Genomic DNA, 21,095 nt, shown 5'->3' with positions numbered 1-21,095 from the left:
CCCATCCAAACCCAAAAATGCAGCAACAATGAAAAATGTACTGTGTAATTAAAATTAGGAATTCTTTTATGGTTGTGGTGGTCAAAGGCACACAGATATTAGAAAGGAAAGTAATAAAGAGTCACAAGAGTGGTCCACCAGTACCCACTGTGAGTCTTCAGCTCAGGAACTGGGGCAACAAGAAGGGTCTGATAAGGCAGCACTGCCTTCCCTCACAGGCTCCTGACAGAACAAGGTTTTGGTTGACCACGAGAGACAAGAGAGGAAGGGCTCTGCAGCCCACATTTCAGCCACCTATCCCCCAATTTCATTTAGGCAACACTACTGAGGCCAAAACCCCCTTTTGTTGGTTGTGGTTTTGGCTGGTTGGTTTGGTTTATTTGTCAGTGGAAGAGAGACCTTCTCACTGAGCTGATGCTATGATTTCTGCCTTTAAGATGTGATGGCTGGTGAAGAAAGCAGTCAAAATACCTCCCATATCCTCAAAAACTTACCCTTAGCACCACCAGAACTGACAAACCATCAACTTCAGTTGAAGATTTTGAATCACTTCTTATCAGATTTGGTCATCTCTTCACTTGTTTTTGCCCACTGAGCAGGACAAGCTGCTGCACTTAGACACATTTTTTGTTTGCCCAGTGTCCCCATTTCTCCAGTACCTTCTCAAAATAAAAGGCCACAGGGTGAGGAGAGGTGAAAACAAGCTGGCAAAGTGGTGGTGGGGGAGAGAGAAAATAAAATCTTGATATAATGACTTTTCCAAGACGTTTGACTGCAGTTGATCCACTTTCAGCCAACAGAGCTCCTTGCAGCACTTGCGTGTGCTCCATCAGCCAGGCTGCCATCAGAAACACGTCCTGCAGCACTCTGCAGTCTGATCAGGTCATCGCTGCCTCCGCTTGCCTGAGTTATAAATGCCAAGCTCCTCACTGGGAGCCTTCAATTCAGAACTTACTCCTTTCATTCGACCAACTTTTCAAACTGCTCCTTCAGAGCCACAGAGTTTTCCAGCACCTCTGTTGTGTTCTCAACAGAGCTACACAAAAAGGGGAGAGGGGGAGCGTGTAAAACTTAGGGAAACCTACTTGCTGTGACTGAAAACACAGCCTGACCCTCAGCTGGAGGACGATATGCAGATACTGCAGCTAGATTGATTGCTACGGAGCCAACACAAAGCTCAAATTGTTTCAGAGCTCACAAACAAGTCTTACATTCCTGACACTGGAATGCAGCAGATGGTTCAGGGAAAAGTTAGAGGTGAAATGCCCGACAGAAAACCCGTGCCACTGACAATGCTCCATCGCTCAGGCTTCCCTGCTCTTCACAGCCTGCCAAAAATCTCCTTTCACCACTCATCAGTCAGCTAAGCAGCACGGCTGTCAGACAAAGAAGCCTGGGTGGTTTTTTTTTCCCTTTTCTTTCTCTCTCTATTTTTAAATGGAAGTGATAAGATCTTACTGAGCTGATGTCTATCACCACGATTTTCATTAGAGCTGTGCTGGTTGCTGCGGGACTGATCCTTCCTGCCTCTGTCAGTGGTTCTGTTTGAGCAGAGGATTCTGTGTCTACTGTAAATTGTTGTCACAACCAACACCGCACTGGATGAATATTGTCACAGTTCTGTCCAGGTCAAAGGGCTTGTACCTTGTACTGCCACACTGCCACCATGCACCTGGAGTGTTTCATGTGCCTTGGATGGTGCAGATGTCAAGAAGAGCTCCCTAGATGCAGGATTATGAAACAAGCCTTGAGCACCTAAGGAGTGCACACCCTGTGTGTAAGGACTGTGTGCCCTGAGTCCACAATGGCACATGAATCTGAGAGCTGCAACAGGATCCCAGTACCTCTTTATCAGAGCGACAGCAGTAATAAGAAAACTGCTTCCCCTGAAAATTAAATCCTTCTCTCACTTTATTTTCAATTATATATGGAATTCCATATATAACTGCTTTCTTTCACAGCATCTTGCAGGCATAGAAAGGAGAAGGGAAAGACATGGCAAAGATATGAGCTGGTGTGAAATGCACAGTCGCATTAAAGGTGTCCATAGGAACAAATCTGACCAGGAAATTAATTTCATGTGTCTTCTGAGTTCCAACAAGGTGTTTCCTGCACTGAAAACTGATCATCCAATAGATCAGTGGTGAGTAACTTGAATGTTACTAGTATCACCTATTCTACAAAGCCCATCTTTGATACTAGGCCCACAGAATAGTCCCTTGACACTTGAAATGCTTTGCAGGTTAAGGAGAAGTTTGGAGATACCAGGACTCTCGCCTATGACCTTTGTGCTGAGCAAATGAAGACTCAGAGCAGTGCCAAATTTAGTAGTACCAGAAGAGACAAAGCACTAAAACTCTAGACCTCCTCAGCCACTTGAAGGGTTCAGGCATCCAGTAATTTCCAGGTCCATCTCTGCAAGTGGAGGGAAAGGTAAGTGCTTCTCTGCTCTTGGGGCACTCACTGATAGTGCAAGTGTTGATAACTCCAGGCTTCAGACCATGACAGAAGCCAGACACCACCTCTGCTGTCAGGGAGGGCTGGAAAGCAGGGCTGCAGCTTTGCTCTGACCTTCCTCAAGGTTACCCAGAAGGGAGGCATCAAGTTCTTGGGAGGAAACCACACAAGCCAATTTCTCTACCTCCTCATCACACCCAGGAGCAACACTCCCATCCTAGGAATACCAGTACTGGGAACTTTGCCTAAGGGATTGGGTCACATAGCTTCTACCACTCTGTCAGCAGTTTGTAAACAGTTTGAAGTGAAACTCACACAAGGAAAGTTTCTTCTACTATTTTTGTCCTGTGGGCAGACCAACAAGAAGAATTAGGACTAGCAGAAGCAGTAGCACCAAAGGAGGAAGATTGACACTGTGGGACTAAATCTCACTGCTACTGGTGGCAAATGCAAATCACTGAAAAATGAGTCAGCTCCATCTATGGAAACCCTCTGTCACCTGCAGGTTCCAGGACCCAGACACACGTGGAGATGTCTTGAGGGGTAATGCCAGAGTTCAGCATGCAAGAGGACATGCAGAGCTCTGTGTGTAGGAGGCTCTGCTCCTCAGCGTCACCCGTGAGCCAGGAGGGCCCTATCCTGTCCCACTGAGATGGGACCTGTGAGGGCAGTGATGGGTCTGAACCAGGCAAATTCCCATCTCAGCCTTCCTCCCCTTTGCATCCATCTCCTACAGCAACTGCTCTGGAAGAAGAACAAGAATCTGCTTTCTCTGGAATGTAAGTGCATGATTATTTCCCATCCTTACCCACCTCAGTACTGGCTGTGGTCTCTGCATTCAGTTTGTAGCATCAGACCTGCTGACAAGATCCCCCTCTAACCACAACGCCAGCTGCAGCACCCACGAAACAACAGACATCCCCTTAAATCCTCTGAAACGCCACATTTCCTACCTGGTTTCTTCAGTGGCCATGTAAAAAACATCATCTGGTGCGTCAATCCAGTTCATCCTCCTCCTTTTCACTGGAGGCATGGATCCACCACGAATTAATCGGACTTTTGTTGGGTATGATTTCCCATTGAGCAGCAAGTTTCGGCTTGGTCCCTAACGTGACACATAAAACAGCGCAGTTATGGCCTGCAACAAACCTGCAGCAACATGTGCTAAGCACGCAAAGGAAAAGAGAATTAAAGCTTTTGTATGGCTTGCTGAAAGTTTAGGGTAAATACCTCCCCCTCTGGCCCAGGACTGAACACAGAATTCACACATAAGCAATTGTTCACGAGCAGTACAAGTCAGGCGCCTTCAATATGCAATAGGACAGCAATACTTCAGCGACAGGACAAATAATAAATGGAAGGCATTACCAATAATTTGTGGCTTGTGTCTGAAAGATGACATCAAGTTCAAAAGATTGAGCATCAGACTTAGATTTCAGCTACTACCATAAATCTAGAGCAATTCTATTGATTTCAGGGAAGGAAATTAGCTACAGAGCAAATCAAATACAAGAATCAGAATTTACAGTTATTCTGGAGTACCAAACTTACCCACGTCCTTTTTGTTCTAGGGAGGTCAATATTTAATGAGGATAGTACAGAATTAAATATGTTGTTGAAAACAAATGTAGTACTACAAAGCTTAGCAGCTTTCATGATAAAAACCCTTTTAGTATTGAACACCACAGACTTCCCATAACAACACATTTGCTTTGCGAATCAACACAGGCATCATTTTCCAGACTCACAGTAAGCCCCTTACACTCAGCTGGAAAAACATGAGCTGTTATTAAGAGAGGTGCAGATGAAAGGGAGCAAAGTGTTAAGCTTCTCAAATGCAGCTGTCCTTGATCACTGAAGTCCAGTGCTGCTGCCCCTCTTCCTGCTGATCAGCACATTGAGAAATCCCACTGAAATCAGTAACACTGAGCAGCTGGGAAAGATGCAAAATGAAGGCCCAGAAAATTTGATATGCATGAATTAAAGCTGGTCAGAAAACACCCTGGCATAAATTCAGTTGTGATATTTCACAGGCCATCTCCCCAGATGCACCAAAGCTTCCCCTTCTGCCCATGGAATGGGAAACAGCATTTGTGTGAGAGATGTCTGCCCTGGGAGACCCACCTCAAAAGGAATGGTGTGGACATGGGGACTTCAAATCCTTTAGTGTCAGGTCATTGCAATAACTAACTGAATTTTAACACCTTGACTTAGAAAGGGAAGAATTCAGTCTAAAAACCAAGGGGAAAACCCCAACAAACCCCTGCGTCTATCTCATTTTGTATCTGAGCAGAAAACAGAAAATGATAATGACTTATTTTTTGACCAGCCTTAATCAACTGCTCTACAGCAAGATCTGCCTCCTGTAGAGCATCAGGGCTTTAGAGCTAAACAAACAAACCCCCCACTTTTTAAAACCCTAAGCTTTTTAAAACTGTTGCATACAAGTGCAATAACAATTTCTTAGTTGCCCAGCCCCATATTATACAAGACAGCTTCAGCACCACTGCAGACCACTGAAATACTGGAACAATTGCTTTTAGATTTGACATTTGTTAAGCAAAAGGTTTCAAATAAAAGCTTTTCTGATGGCTTTATTTTTACCCCCTCCAGGTTTCTCCAAGAAAATCCGTTCATTAAGGTTGCAAAGCATATTTTCTCCACATATGCAAGATACACAGGAGAACAACTCCAGAAAAAGTTACTGGAAATACTTAGAAAGGGCACCCCTGTGCTTCCAGGCTGCCCTTTCTCTACCTACATGGTGAAATCTATTTAAAATGATACATCCTAAATGAGGACCTTTAATTTTTCATTCACACTTGATCAGGCAACATGGAATCAAGGCAGTTCTGGGAGTTTCACACTAAAACACCTAAAAAGTATTAAGTCATCAGAGATTTCTCCCTCTGCTCTGAGTTGGTTTATTCAGCAGACACAAACAAGCAGCCAGTCTTCTCAGTGACACGGAATGGAGCTGAATTCATGGAGGAGTCCACTTCAGATGGAGGAACAAACCAAAGGAATGCTCTGTCATTCCAAGCAGCCTGGCACACCCAAGTTCTGGCCTCCCCTCAGGCCACTGCTCACTTCCCCAAACGCTGTCAGGTTCAATAAAGCCTGTGATCACTGTGCAGTGACCATCAGTCACACCTGCTGCTGCTGACCTGTGTCACAGGGACCCTGCTGACATTAATGCATTGTGGCACTTCAGCTAACGAGGCAAGCTCCTTGATCAACATCAGAAGATCATTTCTGGGGGGGAACATATGCTTGAAGTTGTTTCCCACAAGCCACGTGCAAGGGGGGAAGGGGATGCACAGCCTTTGCACTGGCCCCTTCACAATTTAGTGAGAAAGCATTCTGCCAGAGACACATCAATCAGACTGGCTATTTGCTTGTGTCCTTTGATTAAACTCAGCACAATAGATGAAAGGCTACAAATATTTTTTACTCAAAAAAAAAAAAAAAAAAGTCAAATACAAGCATTCTCAGCACGTAACTTGCACACCAACTTGCTAAAAAAAATTTAAAAACAAACTGTTTTCCAAACAAACCCTTCCATCATTTAAACTTTTCTCCTTCAGGGAAATACATTCCACCTAGAAACACATTCCAGAACTTTGCTGGAAGCAGCCACTCAGTTTCTGCATGAGCAGAAACAAAATGCTCTGTTCAAAACAGGATCTCATTTATAGATATAAAGGTAGATGGATTTGAGGTTTAAATTGTATTTAACCACTAAGATGGATTAGATGCCCCAAAACAATATTTTTTCCCTTTTCAGTGAATTGGGAATTATGACCAGCTGCAAACAGCAAAGGTGGAAGTGAAGCACTACGGTTTAATGGGGTGTTCTATCTAGTGTGGGTTAATAATTCTTCTTTTCCCTGTTTTGGTTAAATGAACATTCTCTTACCATTTGTCTGGTTTGTCCGTGGTTAGGCAGACCTAACAAACAGGAAAGAGAATAGAGCTGGTAAGACCATTGCTTTTCCAAGACAGAAAAAAGTACAAAATCAAAACACACGCAGCTATGATTACAACTGTGTTGTTTTGCTCAGCCTAGGCTTGCCTACTGAACTGACTTCTGCCCTCCTACAAAGGTGACTGAGAAAAGCTTCCTTAGCAACGTGGTTTGAAGAGCAGAGGCCCCAAGTCACAAACACGTTCCACTCGCCCAGTCCCTTCTCCATGTACTCAAACCTTGCTTCCCACTAGCACTAGAAGCACACCTCCCTTTCAGATCCCAGCCTTGCTGTGCATCTGGGGAAAAATCTGACATTCTCCTTTAGTCTGAGGAATTTACTGACGTCAAGGAGGAGAAAGTGGAAGGCATTATTCACTGTCAAGGCAGCAACAAACAGAATCTTCCTTATCCTCCTTGGGTCCCCTGGGAACTCCTCAGCTCAGACGTCAGCTACAGGCTGTTAGCAAACAGAGTGCATCTGCTGAACCTGCCACGAGTAAACACCTCCTGAGGCACAGAGCACAGCCACTGAGCTCTCACAGAGCCCTTTCCCAGGCACACACAGCACCAGGGGTGTTGCTGGGCTGTCAGGTACCCCTCACACTGCCCCCAGCTGTACTGAGCACACACAGGAGCCTGCAGGACTCTCAGAGCTCCTGGGATCTCAGGGAAAGGCCTGTTGCTGTAAGGCAACACAGCCTGGCACAGAATGGACTGGGAGACCCAATAAAGCTGTTTGCTAGCACTGCTTGGTTTTACAAGATGCACATTTCCAGAAAACACCACTTCATTAGCATCTGTGCACCAAACCACCTTCCTCAGCCCCTTCTGGCTGAGAACCAAAATGTCAGTGCAGCAAATCCAACAGGTCCTACAGGACAGGCATCAGCAAATGCTATTGCTGCCTGCAAAAGGTCTCAGAATGAATCCTCCTTTCACATTCATAGGATCTTTGAACCTTCCCATTGATAGTGAGTTAGCTGGGATTAAAAACTTTTTAAAGAAACCAGCAAGAATGAACTTTCACAGCTCATAGTCTGTATTCCAGCAGGTTCCTGGAAGTTCCCATTGGTAAAACCGTTCTTGCATCAAGTACCACAGGAAACACAGAGCACAGTAGTGTCAGGAGCAAGGAGGGCGAAGCAGGGGACATTTCCTGAGCATTGAGTACATCACAATATACCACACTAGAATCATCAGTTTATATCAAGTGTATTTTGCATCCTGTGTAGATGTTAAACTGTTAGCTGCTTCAAATGGGAAGACACACGGTTTCAGTTCTTGCTGCATTTTTGTGCCTAAGTATCCACGGAGATGAAGAAATAGCTGCCAAAAATATCTCCACCAAGCCTGTAGGACAGATGTACCAGGCACCAGTAAGAAGGCCAGTAACAACCTTTGGATGTTGACAAAGGCAGCGTAGGCACCAGATAATAATTTGTTTTTACATGGGAGCAACCACAGCATCCAAAACACAGCTGTGAGCAGCTGTTTGGCATGGATGGATGGATGGATGGACAAAGGGCTCCATGGATGCTGGGAAACAGCACAGCCAGCAGGATGCAGCCAGAACCTGTCAGCCTCAGAGCTAAGCTCCAGCACTTGTTACTTTCTTCCCCCTTCCATAACTGAAAGATTATGTTTTCTCCATTCACAGAAACTCTGGGATGTAAATCAACCGATGCTAGTCCCTGGATTGAAGCCACATATTTTTTTTAACCACGCTCCAGATCAGTTCTTTTCTTGTAGTAAGAACAGCCTTGATGCCAGAAAAGACTGTCCTGATATGTGGCTGCTGCTGCACTGACTATTGCTGGATGTACAACAGACAGTAAATAGTGCTATTTCCAAGCACCAGAATTAAACCAGAATATTCCATGGTGAGAAGCTGAGGGATGCAAACTGAACAAAGGCTGAGAAGGACTGCTGCTTGCCCTGAGCCCCAAAGCTTCAGAGCCCTCAAGCAGCACAGAAGCAGTGCTAACAACAGGAACACACCTCCCTCTGCCATTTCCAGGATAAAGCTGCCCATGACAACTTTCTGCTGCAATAAAATAGGACACAAAACAAAGCTACAGCTTCAATGCAATTTATACCCTTGCTTTCACAGCAACAAGGTATCAATTAGCATATTAATATTGGTGAATTAATCCATGAATTTTCACTTTAGTCACACTTCAATAACTGGAGTCTGAAACAATGAAAACAGCACTAAAATGACCTTATTCAGTTTGCAATTAAAAATAATATCACAGTAAGAGCATATGCAGCCAAAGCACTGCTATTAAGTGAGCAATCTCTATGCACAATCACCACCAAAGAGAGGCACAGAGACAGCACATCTGTAACCCATTGTGGAACTGCTGGCAAGTCAACAGGATGCATCTGGACTGGAAACAATGGATTTTCACCCAAAAGCTTTTGGTGGCTTCTGTGTGAGAGAGGAAGCCTGTGAGACAGGCACCTCTAAAAACTAAACCAATCCTGTGTCTGTGGGTGAGTGGTGGCACAGGCAGAGAACTCACCATGCCAGACTCACACCTGCCCCACGTGCCTGCTCCACTTTCACAGATGAAGATTTGAGAGATGTCTCTCCATGCATCCACAAGCAGGTTAAAAATAAGATAGCGTAAGAATTTAAATCAGGAGCAGAATACAACAGTTCTGGCAGCTCCTCTCCAAGAAAAAAAAAGGACTATATTTTATGGAGGGATGTCTAGAGAAGACACAGGGTAGAAAATGTGATTATTCCTTCTGATGAGATCTAAGGTCCAACTGCTTGAATTTGCACAGCTGCACATCAGCATCAACATTGACCTCCTCCAAACGACACAAAAATACACAAACAACAAAGGGAAATGTTTTCAGGATTCACCAAACTTCTAAAACCACAAAGTGTAAAGGTTTACAGTGACAAATCTAAGCAGGTCTTCCACTCTTTTGCAGCCAAAGAAATTGAAACATACTCTCAAAACTCCACACTAAATGTTAGGGGTAGCATTGAAAAGAACCCAAAGTTGTAGAAAATCTCTTGCCATCCAATTCTTCCTGCCAGTCTCCTCTATACACTGAAATAAAGAGGAAGCCCCAGAGAATAAAATGAAGACAAAGTCAATTGAAGCTATAGCTGCAGAGAATCATAAATGTCCTTTGCCACAGCCGATTGTACACCTTACTGACATGGCAATGAAACAGCTGATCACTGCAGAGATTACCTGGCACCCTCAGGGCAGGGCTGCTCCCCACAGCTCCGTGCCAAGGACCTCAGAACTGCTCCTCAAGCTAAGCACAATCAGAGATTTTGGATGAAAACCAGTCCAGCAGGTTACTATGCCCTAATGATCCCTTCATTCCTGAAGTACCAAAGCTGCAGGTGAATAGACTTTCTCCCAAAGAAATACAGGTGGGGAAGGATTGCAATCAAACAGCAACACAAGTCTGTTACTGCTGCTGCTTTGCAGCTTTGTGCTGTCTTTCGAGGACAGGGAAACCACCTCTCAGTCAAACAGCCTGTTCCAACAATCTCATGTCATTTGCCTCACATGGTTTAGGATTTGTTATAAAAATAATTTGAATGAGAGAATGCCTAAACCTGCAGCAGCAACTACAGCATTGCCCCAAGAGCACGCTGTGGGAGTAGGGGACAGCTGGCACTCAAAAACACAGGGAGCAAGGGAGAATCTCATTTCCCAATGGAAAGCAAACCAGCACATCTGGTCCCACTGGATGCCTGACTCTAGACATGCTCTCTGCTGCTCCAGTCCCATCCCCTGCGACTCAGCACCTCGATGGCACAATTCCAAAACTACCCCCACTGCTCACATTCTGCCTGCTGTTCTGCCAGCACCACACAACACACAGCTGCCACTTGGAGAAGCAGGAGAGCCTAAACCCCCAGCAGTGAGCCCAGTGCAGGCTGGAGCACAGGGATATTCCCATGAAGTTACTACAGCAAGCTTCAAGAAGCTGCTGAAGCACGGAGAACTTTCTGCTTGGTCAGAAACCACCCAGGGCTTTTCCACACCTGAACATACACCCTGCTGCTGGGGCTTTACAGCCCATTTCTTTACAGTCTGACACAAGTCTGTACAGAACTGACCTTGTACCAAGGAGGAAGAGTAGCCCAGCTTCCAGCCTGGACACAACTCAGAGTTAGTAAACTTGTGTTTACTCAAAGTTACTGACTCCAATCTTCTGCACATCCACCACACACAAAAATTGTTTCATCAAGCAATTAGTCACAGATGGCATTTGGTTTCTACTTTGTTTACCCACAAGAAGTATCATGCAGAACATGTAATATGCACTAAGACTCAGAAGCATATCTTCAATCACAACAAACGCAGAGAATTTCACAACCAGTGACTTCACTATTGCTTTCTAAAATCCATATACTCTTCATGTGCATTTTCCTGTTCCAAAAGTAATCCTCCTCCTGGGACTCCATCCTTCCCAGCACTAACAAAAACATCAACAGTACCACATTTGTGAGTAAGCTAGAGAAAAATATAAAAATTCATGCATGAACAAGGCTTGATGAACAAGGATTTCACTTCCAAGTTACTGGTTCATTCAAGGCAGTCTCAGTGTGTTGACATACACACACACACACACACACTTTTTTGCCAGCTTGCAAGAACACTTCAGCACCCCTGCCTCTCTTATAGCTACCAGGAGTGTTTTACCACTGTTCATGTCCACCTTCTAACAACCAGAGGCTACAAACTTTCAGAAATATAAGTGCAACAAGCAGGACAGAGCATAAATTGTGCCAAACACCACCTAGACGTAACATTTTCTTTAAACTCTGTTGTACATAAAAACAATGTTTAAATTGCAATTTACTTACCTAAGTAAGTTCCTACCAAGATTGGCAAAGGAAAGGAAAGAAAAGACTTAAGGTTAAAAAAGGGAAAGATTCAAGTAGCTCAGAATACAATAGCTCAGCCCCATGCAACCAATAGAGATACACAGACTGGTTTGGCTGTAATGAAACACAGAAGTGATCAGAGTTCTCTGTTGGACAGATAAAACCAAGACAACATTAAACACACAGCAACTCCAAATGAGAGATTTTGCAAAGAGCAGCTTTAATTTTGGATGGGCAAGTACTGGTCTGTACCCAGCTCCTTCCATCAAGCCCTGCACATTAACATCACTGGATTCTGACAGCACTTCCTAAAATGCTTGGTCCAGCAGGTCACACTCACTTGCTGTAACCACAGCCCCTCCCAGGTGATGTGTCTGTTCATGCAAGGCTGTACCTCCTGCTACAAGCACCTCAAGAACCCTGCTAATACTTTCTGAACAGTGGCATCCAACTGCAGAGAGCCAGCAGCTCTCCTTGGATAAGCACAGTGAGAAGGGAGAGCTGCTCTCTGTCTCAGGCTTGACTCAATCAATACTGTCCACTCATATTCCAAAAAGAGCATCATGGTGGATTCTGCCTGGCTGTAACACACCAAGTGGTTAAAAAAAGAGGAGACAAAACTATGCACCTCTCTGCTTTAGGATTTGCTGATCCATGCTATCTAAACTAGACAGCACTGAATTATTCACTGTTCTTAGCATCAGGAGTATTTTACATCATACACAATACACATATATGTGTGTGAGCATGTATTAAGATTATATATATATGAATGATATGTAGCACACATTCCACTCAATTACAAATTCAGGCTTTGTACTATCCAGGGCACTTGCAAATCTGTCCTTGCTCTGTTATACATTAATTTCCTCTCACATTAATTACACCTGCTCTCTGCCATTGCCTGGGGATATGCACTCTCCTCTCAACCAACATTTGCATCCTACTCCATGCCATCACTACTAAACGAAATAGTTTTCACTAGCTGATCCACAGAGCATGATGCCCATCTGCTGATTTTATTTTCAGATCTTTCTTCACAACACCAAAAGAACCTAATCAGAATATCAAGGCTAAACTGAAGGCAAGTGAAAATTGTTTCACTTAGCAGCTGAATAAAAAATCCCATATGAAATCCTCAAAAATAATCATTACTTTAGGCAAATAATCTTAAAGCAAGAAAGTTGCACAGGCACATGGCTCTTGGGGTCTCCAAAAAGCAGTTCAAGCAACCTGACATTCTTCCCAGCTGTGCTGCAGCTGGCACTGAACATTTGCTCTCTTGTCACTACCCAGCATTACTGGGGTCTGGATTCCAACAGCTAAGGCCAGGCCTTTCCCCCAGCACCCCACCATTTATTAAAGGGCCAACATTCCCTGCCATTTACAGTAATTCCTGGATGGGCACATTTCCATTGGCTGGTTATCCCTCAGTTTTTAGAAGGACAGCTGGGGTCACTGGTGATAAAGGCAGAATTTTAATGCAACTTATGTGTACAGGTAAGTCCACATTTTCTGCAAGTGTAAGTCAGAAAAAAACATATATATATATATGTGTGTGTGTGTGTGTGTATAAAATATTGAGATAGTTTTGGTTCCCTACATAGCTGATGTTAGATAACTTCCCTATCTTTCCACCTTGACAGCTGCTTTTGTTCAAGAACAGTTCTTCCACTGCCATCCTCATCTCTTGATAACTGAGCTAAGGCCATGCCAGGCTGATGAATGCTTCCACTTTTGGTTCATTCACTTTTCCCAAAAAGGATGTGAGAAACAATGAACCAGAACATGTTAAATTAGATTGACATTCCATTTGCGTTTAGAAATCCCCAGCAGCAGAAGCAAGGTATTCCAACAGTTAATTAACCTCACTCAAAAATCTGCAGCTTTTTTCCAGCCAAAGTCCCCAATTGTACCTTCTGGCTACTGCAGCTTGTTGTTGCACTCCTAGCTAGACTGAAAGCCCCCTATTATTATACTTCTGCTGTTCCTGTCAGCAGAGACAAGCATCTACAACTTCCACTTTGATAGAAGCATTTTCCATTATACAGAGTGTTTTCCAGTCCCTTCCCTGTTTTCATGGCTCTTCTATAAACCCTCTCCAGTTTTCAGCATTCGATCCACCACCATGTTATCAATGCAAGTTTGTTGCTGGGAAAAGCCTTCCCTTTATTGCAGCTGCTCATTCATGTTCTCCCTCTTTCTGCCAATTTTAGGAGTGCATGTGATGACCCTGAAAAACAATTTTGATTAGATGAAAGCCAGCATGGTGTAAAAGAGAGGGGAGAAAAATAAAAATCTAACAATGCTCTCTCCCTTCCCCCAGCAGGAATTTGCATAGCCAAGTGCCACACAGATCCCACACTGCATGGCTGTAAGGAATCAAGTAAACAGGTTCCTGCACACAAAACATCCTCTCTCTCTCTCCCCAGAGGAAGTTTCATGGCAAAGACTGTCAGCTGAGCTCCAGAACACTACTGAAAAAGCAATAAACTACAGATTTTTTAACATCTCTCTCTATTTGACAGCTTATGAGACTCTGTGTCCTTTTCATGTTCCAAAAATAGGATTCTGTAGCAATTTGTCCATGCTAAGTTAATGTTGAAGGAGAGCTGGGAAGTGTACTGTATGCCTAATGATGCCTCCAACATGATTTAAAGAGGAGGAAAACAAAATAGATGAAAGAACTACAATCTTCTTGTAAAGTAAAGTGGAAGCAGTGAGAACATGACATTAAGACTATTTTCCTGTTCTTGGAATTCAGGCACTGGTCAAAATTCAAAATGCCTGGCCAGATAAATCATATTCAGAGCTTGAAGAAGTTCAGGTTTCAAGGGCTAAGCAGAGATGAGCCAGAAAAACAAAAGTCAAAAAGTTAAAATTACTTAGCTGGAACTACAGTAGCAAGAGAAAAAAATAAACAAATAGACAGAATTCCAAAGGAAAAATGTGAACTACTCCTTGAAGTTCAGCAATTGGTGTGTATAAAAATGTACCTTAATGCTTTACACTATACAGACACAAGCTGCTACCTGGCTCTTTCCTGCAAATAAACCTCTTGATTGTATTCTGCTTTACACCCTGGCCTTGAGGAAAGCCTTACAAAACCATCACATGCCATTATTTCATAAGTGTTCAGGCTTCTCCCCTGTGTCTGGAGGTGATGGCCCAGCACCATGAGGCTTTCATCACCAGCCAAGAGACTTCAGCTAAAGCCCACCAGAAAAGATGTCACTGTCCCCTGTCACAGACTTTGGCACGGTGACCTGTCCAAACCCTGAGATGTCTTCCAGGTGCTACCAATGCAGCACAGCAGCAGGAAGCAGAAAAAGTCCTGGATAACACATACAATTTGGCACTAGGTTAACATTTCTTTGGAAACTATTTAAACACAGGTGGACAAAGCATCTTCCTGAACCTAAAGTTGTGCAGAAAGAATTTCAGCCTCTCTGTGCAGACATCTTAACACCATCTTTTTTTCTGCAGTGCACACCCCTACAGTGACCTAAACTAGTCAGTATGTCAAGAGGAGATGAGAAACATGAAAATAACACCCTCAATTTCCCATAGTATCTAGGTAAATGCAGACTCTGACCAATTATAACAAGGCAGGCTTATTCTCAATCTTTTTCTACTATTATAGGCCAACTATAATCCAAAAATCAATTATTCTGAATAGATGGGATAATTTGAATCCTTTTATACTCACTCACTGGCTCCTAAATTCTGGCCACAAGGCTTCATCACTCTCACTGCCATTCACCTCTTCTTCACAGTAGTTCCAACTGGTGCCCTTCCTGCCAGGAGCCCACCAGACTACTAAACCTGGATGACTCCATCCAAAACCAAGGAGAAGCCTCAGTGCCACAATCCCAGTCCTTTCATGGCACAAGAAACCAGTTGTATCCATACCCACAAACAGCAAGGTTTACCAGCTCACACACAAGGCAGCTGGGAACCTGTGCTAAGAGGCACCAACATACGAACTGGCACCAGGACAGAAAGAGATCCACCAAACTTCCACCATCTGCTTCCCTGTGCTCCCCTTGGATCAAAGATCTTGATCCAAGTTCTTTAAATGTTGTTTCCTTGCAGGTGGAACCCTTCCCTTTCAGTCCTGGCAAAGCTTCCAGCAACCCAGGCTCAGGAAATATTACAAATGCAAAACTGCAGCATGGCAAACATTTTCCATTCACAAACAAATCTCAGCCAACAGGTTTAAGCTGAACTGCTCACAAGAATATCCAGTTAACACTCACTACCCCAGCAGGTAAACCAGTTCTGGGAGTGAACTGGATTCTGCTACCTTGCAGTTACAGGAACAAGTACTCCAGCAAGTATTTCAGTGGCTGGCTGAGTACAGACCCAACAGGTAGAGCAGCAGGTGCTCGGGAAGATCCAGGCCCTGTACAGCTACACACACCTGCTTCAGAGAAACACAAACTCTGAGGAACAGGTACTTTTCCAAAATCATCTTTCCAGATAGCTCCAGCAACAGTTCTAAGTGAATGGAACACTAAAACAGGGATCCTCCATTTCCAGAAAATCGTGTTTGGTTATCAGGTCCAGTGCTCTCTGCAGAGAGATTTCCAGAGGGCAGGATCTGTTCTACCTCCTTCCTCTGGGCCACAACATCTCTGAGCTTCCCAAGTGTGTCATCTGCTGAGGAGGACATTCAGCAGGGAGCAGCAGGTTTGCCCATACGCAGGTAATCACCAGGAGCTGTGGAAACTCAGTGAGCTACTCTGCACCTACATCCCTCATTACTGGATGAAGCTTCAGAGGAAGCCAAACTGACCAATGCAGCAGGGTTTTGTTACTCTTCCCAAAAGACAAGTTACAAAGCACATAAAAACTCAGCAACAGGGTATCAAGGAATAAATTCCCAAGGAGAGCAAGACAGTAGAACAACCCCTGTCGTCATTGCTGCATTCTCCACATACACTCATATTTGCATGCATGTAAATATGGGTAACAGCCATCCACTGTCTCAGCCACGAAACACAAGGATCATCATCAGGGCATGCAGTGCTGGCCAGTTCATGGCAACATGTAAGCTTTTGTGTCTGCCTGTTCACAGTGAGATTTTGTGGTTGTCTGTCTCCTAAATATTCAAAATTGATCCGTTCTGCTACATTTGGAGCAGTGACATGTTTCCTGCACGATCACAAATGAAAAATTCTGACATCTTTTCAGTACTTAGAACAGATTAATTTTTAATCAATGGAAACTTTGAAAATCATTTTCTACTGCCTGCAGAGAATGTGCAGACAGTCTCTAACCAGTGGGACTGTCCACTCTCACTGGAAAATACAGAGGGCTGAACTGGGGACTTGATGTAAATACTGTCTTCTACTTCTTTTGGTCCAAGCGAATTCAAAGCAGTTCAAGACATGTGAAACTTTGCTTTCTTAGAAGTCAAACAGTGAAACAACCCCTATTTTCAAACCAACCATCACAGCTTCCTGCAGTTTCACAGAACTGCTGGAAGAGTGTTCTGTCAACTTGAGGAATTAGGAACCAATTCTCAACACAGGACTTCATGTCTTCAGTACAGGTGCACAACTTGTTGCCTGCATGTGAAAAGCCTGAAAGGTGAGCAGCAAAACCATGGGTGGAAGTGGTTACCCAAGGAACACTTAGACATCAACACAGAAGGTGCACACAGACTCATTAGCCACAAAGCACAGACAAGCCAGCAGATGAAACTAAAAATCACTCTCCTAGCATAAGCTGAGCGCAGCTTTAAGGTCTTACCCCTGCTAGGCATCAACAGGCGCTTCTTCATGTTGCCTGATAGAGCACAAGTGAACAGAAAAGAGAAAAACATCACATCAGCAACCTGAACAGCAGCAGTTTTAAAAGTTCTTAATGTTAAAACACAATCAGATATCATCAAATGTTTGTAATTATATAAGCTACTTATAAAGTTAAAATTAAAGGTGAAAAATGAGAAAGACTCACTGGATCTCCCTCCCTGCTGGAGTCACCACTACACCAACTGTTCCTTTCCCCTGTTAGGAAGAGCTACCTTCTGTGTTCTCACTCCTGTTATGACCATTTCAACAGACCCTTTTCTCTCATCTGACAGAGACTGCACTTTCTCTTCCCTGACACACTCAAGCAAGAGCAGTTCTTCAGAACAGAGGCCTGGAGTCCACACCAGGAACATCCTGCTTCTATCTCCCACTTCAAACACCTTTCCCTTGCCTCCTCCTCTTGAGGAGGTGAAGCCCAAACACAGAGGTGGCCAGTAACAGGGCCAACAAGGGAAACCTCACTCAAAAAGTCTATCAGGGTATTCTTCACACTACTAATTTAAAAACTGAAGGGAAGTTTCTCCTTCACTATTCCATTTGCAAGGTTGGCCAAGGCAGGCAGAGTTCCACTAGCACAGTGACTTTGTGTGCATGCACCTCCTAGGCAGTACATACCATGTGCCTCACCCAAAAGGAGAAATGGGACAGGTGGCTTTTACAAAAGTTAAAAATAACCTCCCTCAAGAATAAGAAATTCAGAATTTATACAAAGGACTATGAGTTTCAATAATCTCCTTGTATACCGAAAGGACAGAAGAAAAAGCCTACAGACACAACATGAATTTTGTGGAAAAATATTTACCATCCATTCCATTGTGTTGTTCATAGCTTCTTTTTCCCAGGATAGTTGGGGACCCATTATTAATGACAGGTGTAAACTTAGCAGGAGTCAGATTGTTGAGAGAACTGGACAAGCTCTTCGCAGGATCTGGTTTTGGAGGACATGGATGAGACTCTGGTGGAAAACAGCAAAGTAGAAATTTTTTTTATTAGCAAAAATACTGGAATTATAAATCTGAAAACAACCTGCAAACTTCCCAGGTGACCAAGTACACCTCCTCTTACATACAAACTATCTCACTCAGGAGTTTTGAGATTGCTACAGGAGATTGCTACTGATATAAAGCATTTCCATATATTTAGGAATTCACCACTACTGAAGACATGAAAATCATTATCATACTATTACCCTAAAATAAGATTTGATAGCAAAAGCACTTTGTATCTATTTCTGTAACACTGTTCTCCAATAATTTGGGGAGATTTTTGGGGTGCTGGATACTACAACCCAACTTTGGCCATGCTGGTCATGCAACACACCCCTAAACTCTGGGGAAATTACAAATCTGCCAGTTTGCCAGAAAAGTTTATAAAAAATACAATTTCTCCAACAGCAAAAAAAAGTGAAGGTTCAAAGATCCACTATAAAGAACACAACATCTGAATTCAAGCTTTGGGCCAAGGCAGACCTCAAGCCCACACTCTTCAACTTTGAGTTGAGAAAAGACTTTCAGAAAGTTCCAAGAAACAGCAAATGGGAACTTGAATTGAGTCTTCCCTCACAGGCCCAACAGCAGAATAAGATATAAATTCAATCCCACTAACACCACCATAAAACCTCCTTGCCAGTCCTCCCTCCATTTCCACCACTCTTTTCTCCCAGCTCAGTAATCCAGTGGAGACCCTGACACAGGGCAAGGAAGGCTCAAAATCTGCTGCTACTTTCTGTACAATTATGAAAATAAGGATTTTATCCAACAGCATACTTCTCCCTTCATTTGCTGTCTTTTGTTGCACTGCATGTTTCCAAAGGTTTCTCAATCCATGTATCCCATTAGTACACAGCAGAAGTACAACACCCAACAGAGAGCAGTAAATATTTAATACACCCTCAGCCTTACAATATTTCATCAACAAAAACGTTCACAGAAACCTAAAATCAACTCCAATGCTGCTTATCTAAATGAAAAGGCAATCAACTTCCTTGCAAAGCTGGAAGCCTTCAAAGAGGAGACACTCTTGTTTGGCTGCCAGAACAACCTGAGGGATGTCTGCAGGGCAACAGGGAGCACTGGGGAAAAGCATTTGGCATTTGTCTGGAGTCAGCACTGCATGTTACACAGCATCACTCTGGATGCTTCCAGCAGCTCAAACTTACACCGAAGTTCTGGATGGGGCTACACAGTCCTGCCCCAAAGATCAGTTCATGAGGCAAGAGTCCTCAAGAAAATTGTAATAATAATAAAAACCCCACCAAAACCCAAGAGGAAAGTGAAAAATAGAAGTATGATCCCTCTGTCTAGATTCAGCACAGAACAGCCATCAGCTGATTCACAAGCTGTGGGACACAGTGCTGTCCTAAACCCAAGAGGCTTTTTGGAGGACCCAACTGCACAAACCACCTCCAGACAGCCCAAAACCAGAAGAATTGAATAATCAAATGTTCCCAAAACATGTTAGTGCCTCCACTAGCAGATGGTAACATGCCTCCATATACATCAGAAGCCACAGCAAACACATCCCTCCCTTCACTTGAACAAGTTTCTGATACAGCTTTATGACCCCAGAGTGGACTGCAGAGACACTGGCTCTGCCAGATAAAGTAGGAAAAGTAAAAAGGACAAGCTAACGAGATTGGTTTTAAGTAAGTTTTCTTTTGTTTGTGGAGTGGGTTTTTTTTGTGCCTTGTTTCTTGTTTGTTTGTTTTTAATCCTGAAGGAGCATCTAAATCTGGACCCAAGTGGAAAACCCAAATGGTCAGCAGAGTAGCTAGGAGGGTGTTTCCTGTGTTTGGGGGGTTTTGCACGTGATGGTTTGGTTTGTTTAATACCTAAATACCGGAGTACTGCTTCTAAAGGCTTTCGAACCACTTGCTTTAATAGCAATGGGTTTTCTGATGCCTCAGGTAAACGTGCTGTGCCTGTAAAACACAGAAAAATAATTAGAGGGTGAAGACATTTAGCTATTATAGCAAAACCAAGCGAGCAACTCCAGTGTCCTGAAAGAGCTCTGCCATTAAAAGGAATTTTACAGGTGGCAAGCAGATCCTGGCAACAGGACACAAACACAGAGAATGCTCCATGTAATAGCAAACACAAATGTTTTAAAACAAACAGCTCATGAACTTTCAAAGTTATTTTGCTCAGCCTACCATCAGTTAGAAGGCTCTATAAGTACACCTAGGTTTTGTGAAAGCACTAGCTACGTGCAAGAGAGCATCTCAGCATGCTGCAACTCAAAACTTTCCAGGACAGGAATCTCAAAGGACTCCTTAGCAAGGAGGTCCCAGCTGCAGCTCACTCACATTCTGCTTTGATTGCTGCACTGTTGATAGGCAGATAGGGGTGTCTTGCAGCGTGCCAAGGGCGCAAGATATCTCGACATAAACGTCTGGCAATTCTGGTCAGTTTTGTTGTGTGCAGATAGAAAGCTTGTCGTGTCTTCATAGCAAATTTGGGACTCCCACTGTTTCGTACTGGCACACCATGAGGACTCTGAAGGGAAAGGAAAACAAAAATGATTTCTGAAAATAGTAATTACTAGAAAGTACAGCTGTAAAGAAGAGAAACTATTATGTAAAATCACTTTCAACTACTGATTCTCAGACACAAGAACAGAAATGGTATTACAAATGAAAATATTTTTAACCCAGCTACTCCTCATTTCCCAAGTCTTATTCCTAATATCTCAAAGTATAAAATGAAGGTAAACCTTTTCACTTTGCAGGGAAGCATTTATTTCTATGCTGTCACAAGCTTTAAGGTAGGCATCCAAAGCCAGACACGAAGAAGTTACCTGGTGCTATCACATGACTTAGAGCTTATACACACAACAGAAAGACTCTCCAGTTTTGGGTGCTCAGGGTTGCTCTGGAGGTACAATGCAAACTTCTTATAACAAAGCATTTGTCAGAAGGAGGGGAAAATCAGAAAGAGCTGCGTAACAAAAATATACACCAAAAACTCATTTTCCAAAGCAA

At 43.5% G+C, this 21,095-nt stretch overlaps 1 protein-coding gene across 4 annotated transcripts in view; it reads right to left on the bottom strand.

Annotated features, from left to right (window-relative positions):
- MTA1 (metastasis associated 1) overlaps positions 1-21,095 on the bottom strand; it is a 75,136-nt gene that overhangs the window by 2,268 nt on the left and 51,773 nt on the right. The window contains exons 14-20 of one of the 4 annotated variants that reach the window (XM_030952942.1): positions 20,421-20,610; positions 19,947-20,036; positions 17,919-18,071; positions 17,055-17,090; positions 11,277-11,288; positions 6,377-6,408; positions 3,411-3,562 (exon numbers count right to left, since the gene is read on the bottom strand). In XM_030952942.1, the coding sequence (XP_030808802.1) occupies positions 3,411-3,562; positions 6,377-6,408; positions 11,277-11,288; positions 17,055-17,090; positions 17,919-18,071; positions 19,947-20,036; positions 20,421-20,610 (665 nt within the window). The remainder of the gene's footprint in view (positions 1-3,410; positions 3,563-6,376; positions 6,409-11,276; positions 11,289-17,054; positions 17,091-17,918; positions 18,072-19,946; positions 20,037-20,420; positions 20,611-21,095) is intronic. The other 3 variants (XM_030952943.1, XM_030952945.1, XM_030952944.1) reach the window with 3 other exon arrangements.

The sequence above is a fragment of the Camarhynchus parvulus genome, chromosome 8 (assembly GCF_901933205.1).
Source record: "Camarhynchus parvulus chromosome 8, STF_HiC, whole genome shotgun sequence".
Classification (NCBI taxonomy): Eukaryota; Metazoa; Chordata; class Aves; order Passeriformes; family Thraupidae; genus Camarhynchus; species Camarhynchus parvulus.
The sequence above is the reverse complement of the archived record's forward strand: the minus strand, read 5'-3'. Positions and strand labels throughout refer to the sequence as shown.